The 12,925-nt window shown below is 42.0% G+C and overlaps 1 protein-coding gene across 1 annotated transcript in view; it reads right to left on the bottom strand.

Moving 5' to 3' along the window:
• Window positions 1–1,288: 1,288 nt before the first annotated feature.
• Window positions 1,289–12,925, bottom strand: part of dmxl1 (Dmx like 1) — a 28,862-nt gene continuing 17,225 nt past the window's right edge. The window contains exons 16-26 of the mRNA XM_010771483.1: window positions 12,667–12,747; window positions 12,129–12,296; window positions 9,641–9,829; window positions 9,311–9,387; window positions 6,852–6,973; window positions 3,190–3,447; window positions 2,528–2,730; window positions 2,030–2,178; window positions 1,717–1,802; window positions 1,404–1,605; window positions 1,289–1,307 (exon numbers count right to left, since the gene is read on the bottom strand). Coding sequence (XP_010769785.1) covers window positions 1,289–1,307; window positions 1,404–1,605; window positions 1,717–1,802; window positions 2,030–2,178; window positions 2,528–2,730; window positions 3,190–3,447; window positions 6,852–6,973; window positions 9,311–9,387; window positions 9,641–9,829; window positions 12,129–12,296; window positions 12,667–12,747 — 1,554 coding nt within the window. The remainder of the gene's footprint in view (window positions 1,308–1,403; window positions 1,606–1,716; window positions 1,803–2,029; window positions 2,179–2,527; window positions 2,731–3,189; window positions 3,448–6,851; window positions 6,974–9,310; window positions 9,388–9,640; window positions 9,830–12,128; window positions 12,297–12,666; window positions 12,748–12,925) is intronic.

Genomic DNA, 12,925 nt, shown 5'->3' with positions numbered 1-12,925 from the left:
ACGCGAGCAACAACCAATCACATGAATCTCTCCTGTCAATTGCATAAAAGGTTTTACATGTCACACTTTATATGATGAACATTGATGTCTATGGTGCTATTTTACACAACATTCCATGCTGGCTAAATACTGTCTATGCCTGCTAGCTGTCCATTCAAACAAAGTACACTGGATATAAAATCCCCAAACAGGCGAAAACCTACCAGTTTCACCNGCGAGCAACGCGACCAACACAATCACATGAATCTCTCCTGTCAATTGCATAAAGGATTTACACTTTATATGATGAAGATTTATGACATTAATGTCTATGGTGCTATTTGACACATTCCATGCTGGCTAAATACTGTCTATGCCTGCTAGCTTTCCATTCAAACGAAGTACACTGGATATAAAATCCCCAAACAGGCGAAAACCTACCAGTTTCACCCACTGTCTCTGCCACCTCCCTCCATGCCTGGTTCCTCCGGTTTGTATCCCGGTAGGTGAACAGGGACTGATCATAAAGCACCGGGTGATTCCCTACCGCTATGATTATTTTCTCCTCCATTTTTTGGCATATGAGGAAATGAACTGGGGTCTGGCTCTCCCAGCATACACGCAGTTTGATTGGCTAGCGCTTGTACTGGCAGATTTGCATAAATGGGATTTGATTGGCTGACGTCTCCATCGAGGCGGCAAAAGTAGAACATTGCTCTACTTTTGCAGCGAGCAACGCGAGAGAAGCTACGCTTTGCTCCCACAATGCAGTTCGGCGAATCGTGATGTCACCCCATTCAAAGTGAATGGGCAGAAGCGTTGAAGCTGCAACGCACGCCGCCGTGTGTAGGGGCCGTAAGGCTAAGTACTTTAAAATTCAATCCAACTTTAATACCTTTTTTAAATCTTCTCATAAAATAAACAAATATTTTTCAAGCTACGCCGAGGAGGTTATGTTTCCTGCTCGAGTTTTTGTGCACATCGGTATATCAGTAGGATTGCAGAAGAACTACTTGCCTAATTTTCTAGAAACCTGATGGAAGACGTTGCATGGCGGAGTAAAAACCAAAAACAAATTGGATGAGTGATTGGAATCATGGGGCGAATCATGAATTATCCTTCACTTCCATTAACACTGGGAGATAGGGCTTTTAGGCTGCATTCATTTGGTGTCTGAATAATTGGACAAATGAGTTCCCTCAGATTCATGTTAACGTCTCCTCAAATCAGAAAAATAACTAAGAAACAGACATCAATGGGACGTTAAAACGCTCCAAGCAATTACATACAACACATATTCTTTATAGCCTTACAACTTATTAAAGCCCCTGAAAACAAGGACACAAGTCGGAAACACATCCTCCAAACTCGGGACCACCTAAGAAGCATGTTGACGCACTATTGGCTACCGCTCAAGTTTGTACCTGAATGGGGTGTTGGAAGGCTCGAACAGGGCCTTGTGTCTGAGCAGGGCGGGACCAGGCGCCGTGGTTTCATCCTGGGGGGTGGTGGAGATGTACTTTGAAGGGGGGCCCCCGAAGATCTCCAGCCTTTTCTGCAGCACCTGCTCCCAGCGCTGCAGCGTCTTCAGCACAGCGTGACACAGAGGAGAGCACACAGGCAGGTCTGCGTCAAGTGGAAGCAAGAAGGCAATAAGATGAGCTCAGATAGGCGGGAGGCACTTAACCAAATCCTAGGACTTTGTACAGAAAAGTGTGTGTGCATGCTTATGTTTACCTAATAGATCATATCCTGCCATTGGGTAAAAGGTTTTGAGGTTGACCAACACCAGCTGAACCATTGCCAGACGCATCAAACACCAACTGAGAGGGGAAAGGAAACATTACAAACAAGATTACAATCTTGGACATGAATACTCTGACAGGGTTCAAAGCCCCTTGAAAACTGGAGGCATAAGAGTGTGTTCTGGCAGTGCCACTGAATAGAAAATCAAACACAAAAACAGCTGCGGGATTACAAAGGGCAGGTTGAATAGAGGTGAAGATGAGTCACTCTTTGCAGTAATATGCGCTCAGTGCCGTGTCGTTACCTGTATGAGTTGTGGTTTGAATGCTCTCTGTGCGGAGAGCTGGGGTCAAACACATCTTCATATTGATCATCATCTTCCTCTTCATCTTGACTGTCCTGGCTCTCCTCCGAGTCGTATTCAATTTGGTTCTCTGATTGTGGCAGTGAAGGCTAATAGACAGAAGAACATAAAACTAAAATTAAGATAGAGGCAAATGGTTTTGGCTAAATAAATGATCCAAAGAAAAGAAGAAATATGCTTCCTATCTTGCTGTTGCTTACCTGGTTTACTACTGGTCAGTTGTACAACATGTTAAAGGTCGATATGGTAGATACAAATTATAAACGCCCAGTCTATATAAATATTAATTATAACCAAAATACTGTCAAAATATAATGATGTTGTTAGACATTAACCACGTATTTGATTTATTTCGTAATAAAATATAATACACTCAGTGGATATGACACGGCCATGTTTTACTAGCTTTGGGGTTTTTTTCTCGATCTTCTTGGTTACCATGGTGATGAAGTAATCCCAAATGCTGAGCTCTGGAGGGATAAACCGTTCTTTAAAGATGGAGGTAGCTTCCTGTTCCACTACAGGGCTGTGCTTGGGACTGGATGGGCCCTCACGCTCTATCCCCAACTCGTCCTTGGATCCGCTGCGTGAGGACAGGAGTCTGAACCGTCTGGACTTCCTGTCTGAGCCGCTTGGTGAGGCTGGGGTGTCGAGAGAAAGGTTGTTTTTTTAATTTGCTGCATCTATGATTTTGGCTGCAATTCCACCTCTACCAACTTGTGCATTTACAAATGATATACAATACAAATAACAAGCCTACTTTCTTTCATGGCTTATGATAATGACATTAGCTTTAGATGTTGAAATGTAATCGTAAATATGTACAAGAAAAGTTTGTTGTAGACATTTGGTCAAATAGGCAGAAGGTATAGTAGGTTAGGTTTCCTGCCAACCATGAGAGAGTAGCACAGAGAGTGTGATGGAAACAGCTCCCACACCAATAGGTTAATGGATTTCACTTTGACCTACAGACAAGAACCCGATTAATTTAGCAGAACTGATTGGATTTAGCTGCTGGGTCACCTCCAGAAAAACCCTCACAGAGAGACAGTCACTAAGGAAGACTGTGAGAAGGAAAACTAGATCAGATCCTTTCCAACCTGGTGGCGGTGTTCTTGTGGGGCTGGTGGGTTTCTCTATGACAGGGGTCCGAGCGCCTCCTCCGAACACTGACACCCAAAGCTGGCTGTTGAGAGGGTGGGCCACGATGCGGAACAGCTCGTTGCTTGAGTGAGTGGCCATGCCGTGAACAAATAGACTGAGGAAGACAGCAGTCACGATCTCACAGAGCAGCACAGCTAAGCCTGGCTGGCTCTCCTCGCCTGCCGAGCTCAACAGGCGAATCAGGGAGGCGATACCTGGAGAGAAGCAAGGGAGGCGGAGCAGTGGGGAAGGAGAAGGAACAGCTTTTAATAAATACTTTCAATGGGTAAACAAAAAATACTGCATTATTTAAAAATAGCTGACCAAAGATATTGAGCCAACTAAATTAAATATCCAATGCACAAAGATGCAAAAAACGTAAACAAAACCCAATTTGCCTGTAAAATGAGGGAAAGCAGAATGTAAAGCCAAATATGTCCACTTATTGATCAATTCCTTAAAAGGATTATTCAAAAGAGAAGGCTTTTGATTTAGTTTCAGTAGCCAGACAAAAACCAGCAAACAAAGGGACACAGTTGTTTTTTATATGTATATAAATATGTTAAAATGTGCAATATCCCAAACATTTTCATTAATACTTTAGCAAAAAAAGCTGATAATACTAATGTTTTCCTTTTGCAAACCAATGCCATAAAAAGGTAAAAGACAACAATGAATTGATCTTTCTAACAGGCGTGAGCCACATCGCTGCACTGGGTGGCATCTTCATTTATTAGCACGAACATAAGCAGTGTCGTTTATTTGATCAATCCAAAATACACCATCTTGCTGCTGTACACTCAAACTTCTCGTCTGCAAACGCAATGTGTGCTCATGTTCTCAAAACAACCGCTTGTTTAAGATAATATTAAGCCTTTTTTAAATGTTCTTATTATCAAACTTTACATATTCACTATAAATGGCAGTTATTACATTACATTACATTTAGCTGACGCTTTTACCCAAAGCGACTTACAATAAGTGCATTCGACCAGGAAGATACAACCTTGAAGAAAACAGAATCATATAATTACATCAGGTTTCATAGAGCCAAACATTTCAAGTGCTACTCAACTGGCTTTAGATCAGCCAGTCCTTTGTTAGTATATAAGTGCTTTGTTAGTAATTCTATCGCTCGAAGTGGAGTCGAAAGAGATGAGTTTTCAGTCTGCGCCGGAAGATGTGCAAGCTATCTGCTGTCCTGATTTCAATGGGGAGCTCATTCCGCCATTTTGGAGCCAGGATAGCAAACCCACGTGTTTTTGCTGATGGGAACTTGGGTCCCCCTCGCAGTGCGGGTGCAGCGAGCTGTTTGGCTGATGCAGAGCGGAGTGCACGTGCTGTGGTGTACGGTTTAACACTGTCCTGGATGTTAGGAGGGATCCAGATCCCATCGCCAGTATATAGGGGGTTAATAGTACGTTACTGAGCAGTTTGGTGACGTGNAAACCAGGGGCTGGTTCCTTTGGGAAACCCCACACTGCCAGTCTCACGGCCCCTACAAACGGCGGCGTGCGTTGTCGCTTGCCGGCAGGGGGGGCTGAAACTCGACCAACAACCAATCACATGAATCTCCAGCCCCAGACACACAAGCACGCGGTTTGATTGGCTAGAGCTTGTACTGGCATATGATTCGATTGGCTGACGCCTCCGTCGAGGCAGCAAAAGTAGAACATTGCTCTACTTTTGCAGCGAGAGGCGGGAGAAGCTACGCTTTGCTCCCACAATGCAGTTCGGCGAATCGTGATGTCACCCCATTCAAAGTGAATGGGCAGAAGCATTGAAGCGGCAACGCACGCACGAGTCCAACTCATCTTCAAAGGTTATTGTCAGAGGTGGGAAGTAGTGGAGTACAAATACTTCGTTACTGTACTTAAGTACATTTTTCTGGTATCAGTACTTTACTCCACGACAACTTTTTACTTTGACTTCTTACATGTTGAACCCAAATACCTGTACTTTCTACTTCTTACATGTTGAACACAAATACCTGTACTTTCTACTTCTTACATGTTGAACACAAATACCTGTACTTTCTACTTCTTACATGTTGAACACAAATACCTGTACTTTCTACTTCTTACATGTTGAACACAAATACCTGTACTTTCTACTTCTTACATGTTGAACACAAATACCTGTACTTTCTACTTCTTACATGTTGAACTCAAATACCTGTACTTTCTACTTCTTACATGTTGAACACAAATACCTGTACTTTCTACTTCTTACATGTTGAACTCAAATACCTGTACTTTCTACTTCTCTCATTTTCCAAACAGGCTGGTTCCTTTAGTCTGAATGTGTGTTTGGTGGCGTGATCATTATTATTTAGAGTCATTGCGTGCCTATTGATTTGAACACGATCCGTGTATCCATCATTTCCTGGTCTTCTCTAAAGAAGAGGGACCAATGAAAACGTTGTCATGTTGCCGTTGTTCAGCATGGAAACATTCATTAGCTANATGACGACTCCCCGCTGGGTTCAAATGGTAGTACAGTTAATTTGTAGCACCCCAACGATAGGACCGGAGGTTTTACCGCTTACTCGAGGGTACTAGTCCTCGGCGTCTCATCGAACGTGTAGAAGGCGCGTCTGACTTTTGAGTAGAGAAAGCTGCAGGTGGAAGCTCGCTATCTTGGAATGAGTGTATAATCAGTGAATAAATAATGATTGTTACTCCTAAGACCAAGACAAATAAGATTTCGGTCAACTCATCGTGAAAACTTATAAAAAACAACGAAGATCTTACTGGACTAACAAATATAAAATACTACTAAACAAAGAAGTCAACATCAGAGCCGACCTAGCTTCTGATATAGACTATTCAGCGAAACCTCCATTTTCGGCAGCCCAGATGTGACGAGCGAGTTAGCATTACTATGACGGTAAATAGTCACCTTAACATTTGCGCGAGGCGAGAGGAGTTTTTCCGAATGTAAAAAAATGAATAGACATTTTGTTCCGCCAACAACCTTGTCAGTCGGGTGTAACGCCAAACGTCTGCTTCTTCAAACACATCCACATGTCGTCCCGTTACTACCAACAATGAAACTAAACTAGTATAATAATTAGCTGGGGTGAACGAATACAAGACCAAGATACTATTTTACTTATCGGTGGGTCAACGTCGCTACACGAGTGCCAAACAGAGAACAGCAAAAAACAAGAGAAGGAGGACACTCTGATTCTAGCATGTATAAGTAAGACACAGGAAAATGGAAAATACCTACCAAAACGCTCTTCCTCTACTATGATAATCATAATAAACGTCGAAAATCGATTTCAATATTCTTATACAAACCTATACTGTGTAAATATCGTATTCAAACAATAAAAAAGTAATGTATATTTTTTGTTGACACAGGGACAAACGACCAAAAGTGCAGCGAGCTGTTTGGCTGATGCAGAGCGGAGTGCACGTGCTGTGGTGTACGGTTTAACCATGTCCTGGATGTAGGAAGTGCCAGATCCATTCGCAGTTATAAGGGGGTTAATAGTACTACTGACAGTTGGACGAATACATTGTTCGTTTGGGTCTTCTACTTGTTTAAGATAGAGAAATATGCTTTTCTCTTTTAATGCTGGTTAAACTGAGGTTAGTGTTGGCTGAATTACCTGGCCACTGTGCGGGGGGGGTGTTGGGCTGAACGGACTCGTCCATGCTGACGGTTCGGGCAGGCTGCTTCTGAGATAGCAAAACACTCTGATACACGATTCCTGTGAAGTGGTTCACATGGCTGAGGGAGACAAAAGAAAGCAAGCACACAAGACAGTATGAGGACACATATTAAACATTCAAGGTTTGACTGAAAAGTGGAATTTCAAATATGTATTTTAGTGGTGTAAATATATAAAACGTCTAAAAGTTTTAACTTTGATCTGAATTCAGAGATGATGTTTTCAAAGTTAGAGTCAACAAGCTCTGTTCTGTCAAGATATGAAATACTAATGGCTTTATCTCCGGCTAGCGACCCATCTATGCTGTTTGGTGGTAGAGAAGAAAAAGCTTTCTGATGACGGAAGATTCAGTACTCAATTTCTCACGTCAAGTTGCTTTTCAACTAGTGCACACACAAAAACCTTGGATTCTTGCAGAAGAAATACAACAGGGAATATGGGATGTATAACACGGCAGGGAGTCTATTAAAGGTGGGGTATGTCATTTATTTCAGAAACACTTTTTGTTATATTCCATGGAATGCTCTTAACATCCCGATAGCAATGAATATCTTAAATGCTTTGACAAAAAATACATTAAAAAAATGTCATCTGTGGAAGCCGTGGCGCTGTAAAAAGCACGACCGATCATCTGAGCCGGCCCGGCTAAAATAACTGGATGGCCTACCTGCCTGTCAGCCTTCCATCTCGTGCCCTCATTGGTCATGTGCGCGTTCGTGTGTGTTGGAGGAGGGGCTCTGTGAGGAAGTCTGAAGGAAGGGGCAGATTTCTTTCGGTTGTTTATTTTCAAATTCTAGCGCATTCGAGCTGTTCTCCATTCTTACCTACCCCACCTTTAAGTTTTCAACATCCAATAAATCCACTTTAAGCCTCTGCTAAAAAACATCAACCGTAGACTCCACATCGAAAAGAATCTAAAAGACCAAGGGAACTTTATTCAGAAGAAGTGGTCCAGAGTCTGTCTGGATTTCTCAGAACAAAATTTGAATAAAAAATTATTGTATGATGCAACAGAAAGCACAGCAAATGTACAGTCACAGTATCCTCTATATCTATATACTGTGATATAGAAGTACCAACACAATTAAACTGAATTAACATGTAAACCGACAGTAAAGAGCATGACATGTATCAAAACACTGCCAACGTGGTGGAAACTCTATTCTAAACCATAGCAACCTATGTCCTGAAATACTTTTTCAAAAATCACACACTCTTATCCCTGTGTCTCTCTTGCACACCCAAGAGAAAGACACAGAAGCACAAGTTCAGCAATCCACTGCGTTTTTTTTGCTGAAAGAATAATGAATGTTTTCTCTAAAAACTGTCTTTCTTACACATGTTTTAATCCATACAAGCAAAACTATCTCTGGGGTCAAAACACTGTTGCTTTAAAGGTCCCAGTCTGGTCAAGCATAAATAAAAATGATTGGTACAACATCAAACAGTCTGGCAGAAGCATGACAGGAAGTCACACAGCAGCACAGCTGTAATACAAACACACGCAACCACCCATCCAAAGTTAAGATCCCACTGGGTTTTTGTCAAAGTGATTGGAGTTTATAGTACATACACGTCTTTAACAAACATCTAATTAAAATGTACAATAAGGGTGACAAACAACACCCTTGGGAATATCATTAATCATTTTCAACACGATCACATCAGACAAGTGACCAACATGTTCTTCTCTATCAATGTCCTAAATCACACCACCATAGCACTTTGTAAAGCAGCCTAGGGCATGTGCTGAGACGCTGAGACGTTTTCCATAAACAAAGTCATCTTGAAAAGCCTTTTCTACTTTATTATATTTGTAATGTTTGACTTAAGATGTGTGCATTTTCTTTTAGTTTGGTTACCAGTAGACACGTCCCTTCCCCCTTTTCTCTTATTATTCTGCTCCAATAAGTTTAAACACAGACACATACACACAGACGCACACACACGTACACACACAGACCAACACGAGGGTGCAAATCAACATAATTTTGTCTTTCAAATGCTAATGCGAAGAATAGGAAAGTCAGATCACTCTTGATAAATAATCCAGTGTCTATAGAGCTGTTATGGGGTTGTATCAAGGTGAATGTGGCGGGAAATTAAAAAAGAATGTATCAAAGTAATCATCACTTAGGTCATATAAAGAATTCAAGAAGCTTGGTCGGAGAGAAGCTATGAAGAAGATGCACATTTTGAACTCAATCAGGCTAAATGAGACACTGGGTTCATGGGATAGGCAAAAATATGTTCCCTTAAATGTGCAAAATAAGTAGATGGCTCAAGGGTTAATGATGCAATAAAGTTCACTATGAAGCTGCAGATGTACCCCCTCCTCCCTGTGACATGACAGCCCAGATGCTCAATATCTTAATATCCCAGCTTGGGACACTAACCTGTGGGTGTGTCCATCACACAGACACTGATAGATACAGGCGGACAGGGAGGCAGCCAATGTGTGCATCACGTAGATCTGAAATAAAGGGAAATCCAACGCATTAAATAAAGTTTTAAGTACACAAAAAGTCAATTAAACACACAAACATTTAAAAAGAACCCTGAAATGTACCTTTTACAGTTGACAATTTAATTTTGTGGCCATGTTTCCTCAAAACCTCCAACATATGTTTCATATCTGTACTGCAGATTATTATTAGTTAGTAGCCAACATATACTGTATGATGACACCCATATATCTGCAATACGCTTATATTATCCATCCTTACCTCATTGTTGACAACATCAGGGTGTGGAGGAGAGTCCAGTGAATTGATGGTCTGTAAGATGTCATGAGCCAGGTTGGTCAGGTAGACGATGGGATTGGCCACCACCGTCTTTACGTTTGCCGTGCAGGCCATCAGGAGGGGGATGGATGTTGGTTGGCAACATGGCATCACCGCTTGCAGGGAGTCATCCTGTGGGGGGGAATCAGAGTGTAAGGTGTCTACAGGTACACTAATACAAATGCTAGTTTTGACAATGTAGATTATGTGCAACAACAACAAATATTTAAGTGTTCACAATGAAGACTCATAGCACCTATGCAAAGGGATAACTGCATAACCACAAGTCACCCTCACATCACAGTTAGCCTTAAAAGTAAGAGCAGATATCTCAACTTGATCAATCCTTTTTTTACAGGGTAAAAGAGACAGCTCTCAAAGGGACCGGGGATAAAAGAGGTGATGCTTTGATCTGTGAAACAAAAGCCTGTTCCTGAGACAGAACAAGTCATAGAACATCTAATACTGAGAGAGTTCTATGACGTGTTTTCCAGTGCTTGTGTGAATGACATTTAAAGACCTAAAAAGAAGAGATAGCAACGATGGGGTGCCTGGTTTTGTCTGCGTTTACTCCATCCCTGAACATGACTCTCTGTGTGCAAGAATACCACAGGCTTATGCTCGTCACGCTTGATGAATCACATTCAGTTGTCACTAACCTTCCCAAACAGAAGCTCTACAGACCGAGTGAAGTTTAACCAAAAAGAAAAACTCTGACATTTCCTCGACAACAATAGAGAAACTTGACAGCCAATGGGACCAGAGCTGGGACAACAACTGCTTTGATATCAGAATCAAAGGAAGAGTAGACAGAACTCCCATTGCTAGTTGACGGTTCGTTCATTCAAGAGAGTTGTTTACCTCCTGAAATTTGACTCTTCGATAAGTAAGCCTAAGGTAAGGTCTCCCTCAGGAGCTCGGAGAATCAGCACAACCTGCCAGCCCAGTACTCTCAGACTATCGCCAGTGCACGATGAGTGGGTCTGAGTGAGTAAGTGTGCGTTTCAGATGGTTTCATGTTCGTCTTTCTCTGACCTGTTCGAAAATACTGCAGGTCTGCTTTCCAGTGTAAATGTGTTTACATGCTGCTCATTGGTTTGGGTGTTTCAAAACGTTTTTTTAACATCTGTCGAGTCAGGTATGTTCAGACCAACTGACTTATAAGATTTGGTGAGGCTGCACAACCTTTATTAAGGAGAATCAGGCATGCTGTAAATGTATAACTGATCAGCCTCTTAAATTTACTTGGAAAATATTTTGTGATATTGTCTGTCCCTTTTATTCAGAGATATTTCATTCTTTATGATATGTTAAAAGATACAAAAATAAAAGCAGACCAGGAAAGGATTTCCGAATGTTATAGGGACTTGGCTTGGCAACTGGAAGGTCACCAGTTCAAGTCCCGGCAAGACCAAGTGCTACCGAGGTGTCCCTGAGCAAGGCACCGTTCCCTACACTGCTCCCCGGGCGCCGTTCATAATGGCAGTAGTATACAGTAAGTATACAAAAAAAATAAAGAATACCATATTAAGTGACTTATCGATGAAGAGACTACCGTAATTTTCGGACTATAAACCGCGCCTTTTTCCCCATTTTTCGACCCTGCGGCTTATATAACGGTGCGGCTAATCTATGGATTTTTACAGCTAACGGCCACCAGGGGACCTCCTAAATCTATGGATTTTACAGGTTACAGTCCACCACCTTTAACTCTATGGGCTCTATGGCCGGTCCGCGCCCCCCACCTTTAAGCGGCGGGCTCCAGCAGGAAAAGCTGGAGGCCGGAAAAGAGTGAGACAGGTAGCGCGCAAAAGTAAAAGTGAAACCGAGAGTGGTACGAGAGACAGAACGAGAGCAAGACAGACATACATTACGAGAGCGAGACAGTTTGTCCCCGTACCACTGGTTGAAAACCACTGCTGTAGATCACTGCCGGTACGTGCGCTGGGAGACGTGCGCTGGGAGTTTGAAAGTTGAAAAGTTTGTGTGTCTGAAACGCTATGTGATACAGTACAGTTTACACAGCACAGTACATGTTCTGTAGCTACTATTGCACTAAATGGTAACACTTGAATACGTTATGCAAATATGCAACTTGTTTGTTGAAATGTTAATAAATGGGAGCTTCCTCAAACAGCCATCTCTTTCCCGACAATCCCCTCTGTGCACGAACCCTTACATATGGTAATTAAACATTAAAACACCTGCGGCTTATAGTCCAGTGCGGCTTATATATGTACACATCATTCAATTTAGCTGCTGCGGCTTATATTCAGGTGCGCCTTATAGTCCGAAAATTACGGTAATTGTTTTATCCATTTCATCAGCAACTTAATTTATTACAGTGACATCAACGACAGAGCCGTACTAACTTTAGCCCCTCAAAAGCGTCTGTCAGCAGCTGCTAGTTTGCATTTTTATTTGTAATTACCTGGTGAGACTCTTGAAGCAACAGAATGAGCTCCATGCGCACAGAGGCCAGTCCTCCTCCGTGGGAGCCATGTAAACTGCAGTAGCTCAGAAACATCCTCAGTAGGGGCTGGTTGCTCTGCAGCCAGTGCCACCTGCTCCTCTGGATGTCAGCACGAGGGCTCCCCGGCTGGAAAATGTTTACTTTATTAGTTTCATAGTCAGATTTATCAACACCAACATAAATAAGCCAAAGTCTTCCAGCTGACAACACAGACCTTAATGTGTTCTGTCAACAATGAATAAAGTAGCAGGTCTATGACATGTATTTAAATACATAGTTAGAATTGAATGTTAATCCATTTATAATTCGATTTGCTCTTCAAACTGAAATAGAAGAAAATGTTCTGCAGCAGTTGAGATATCCAAGGTCAACAGTGCAACAATCTTTTCAATTTACAATGTTTCAAACTGTGTCAAGACAAACTGTTCCGTTGTGTTGCATTGATTTTTGTCATGAACATCGGGCAAATCTATAAGCCTCCACTATGAACACCCACCTGTTCCTCCTCGCCCAGCCCGGAGACAGACAGCTCTGGCAAGCAGGGCTTGTAGCTGCAGCAGCGCTGGAGAGCCACGACCTGGGTTAGAAAGATACAAAATATATATTGGGGTCAATTTGTCCTGCATATGTTGGAGAGAAAGACAAAACGTTTTACCACATTGCAAACAGAAGAAATTCACAAGAGAAACTCTCTAGAATTATCATCAATATGATGTTTATATGTACCGACAGAGAGATCAGATCTTAAAACAATG

Source organism: Notothenia coriiceps, unplaced genomic scaffold, assembly GCF_000735185.1.
Source record: "Notothenia coriiceps isolate Sejong01 unplaced genomic scaffold, NC01 NC01_scaffold00009998, whole genome shotgun sequence".
NCBI lineage: Eukaryota > Metazoa > Chordata > Actinopteri > Perciformes > Nototheniidae > Notothenia > Notothenia coriiceps.
The sequence above is the reverse complement of the archived record's forward strand: the minus strand, read 5'-3'. Positions and strand labels throughout refer to the sequence as shown.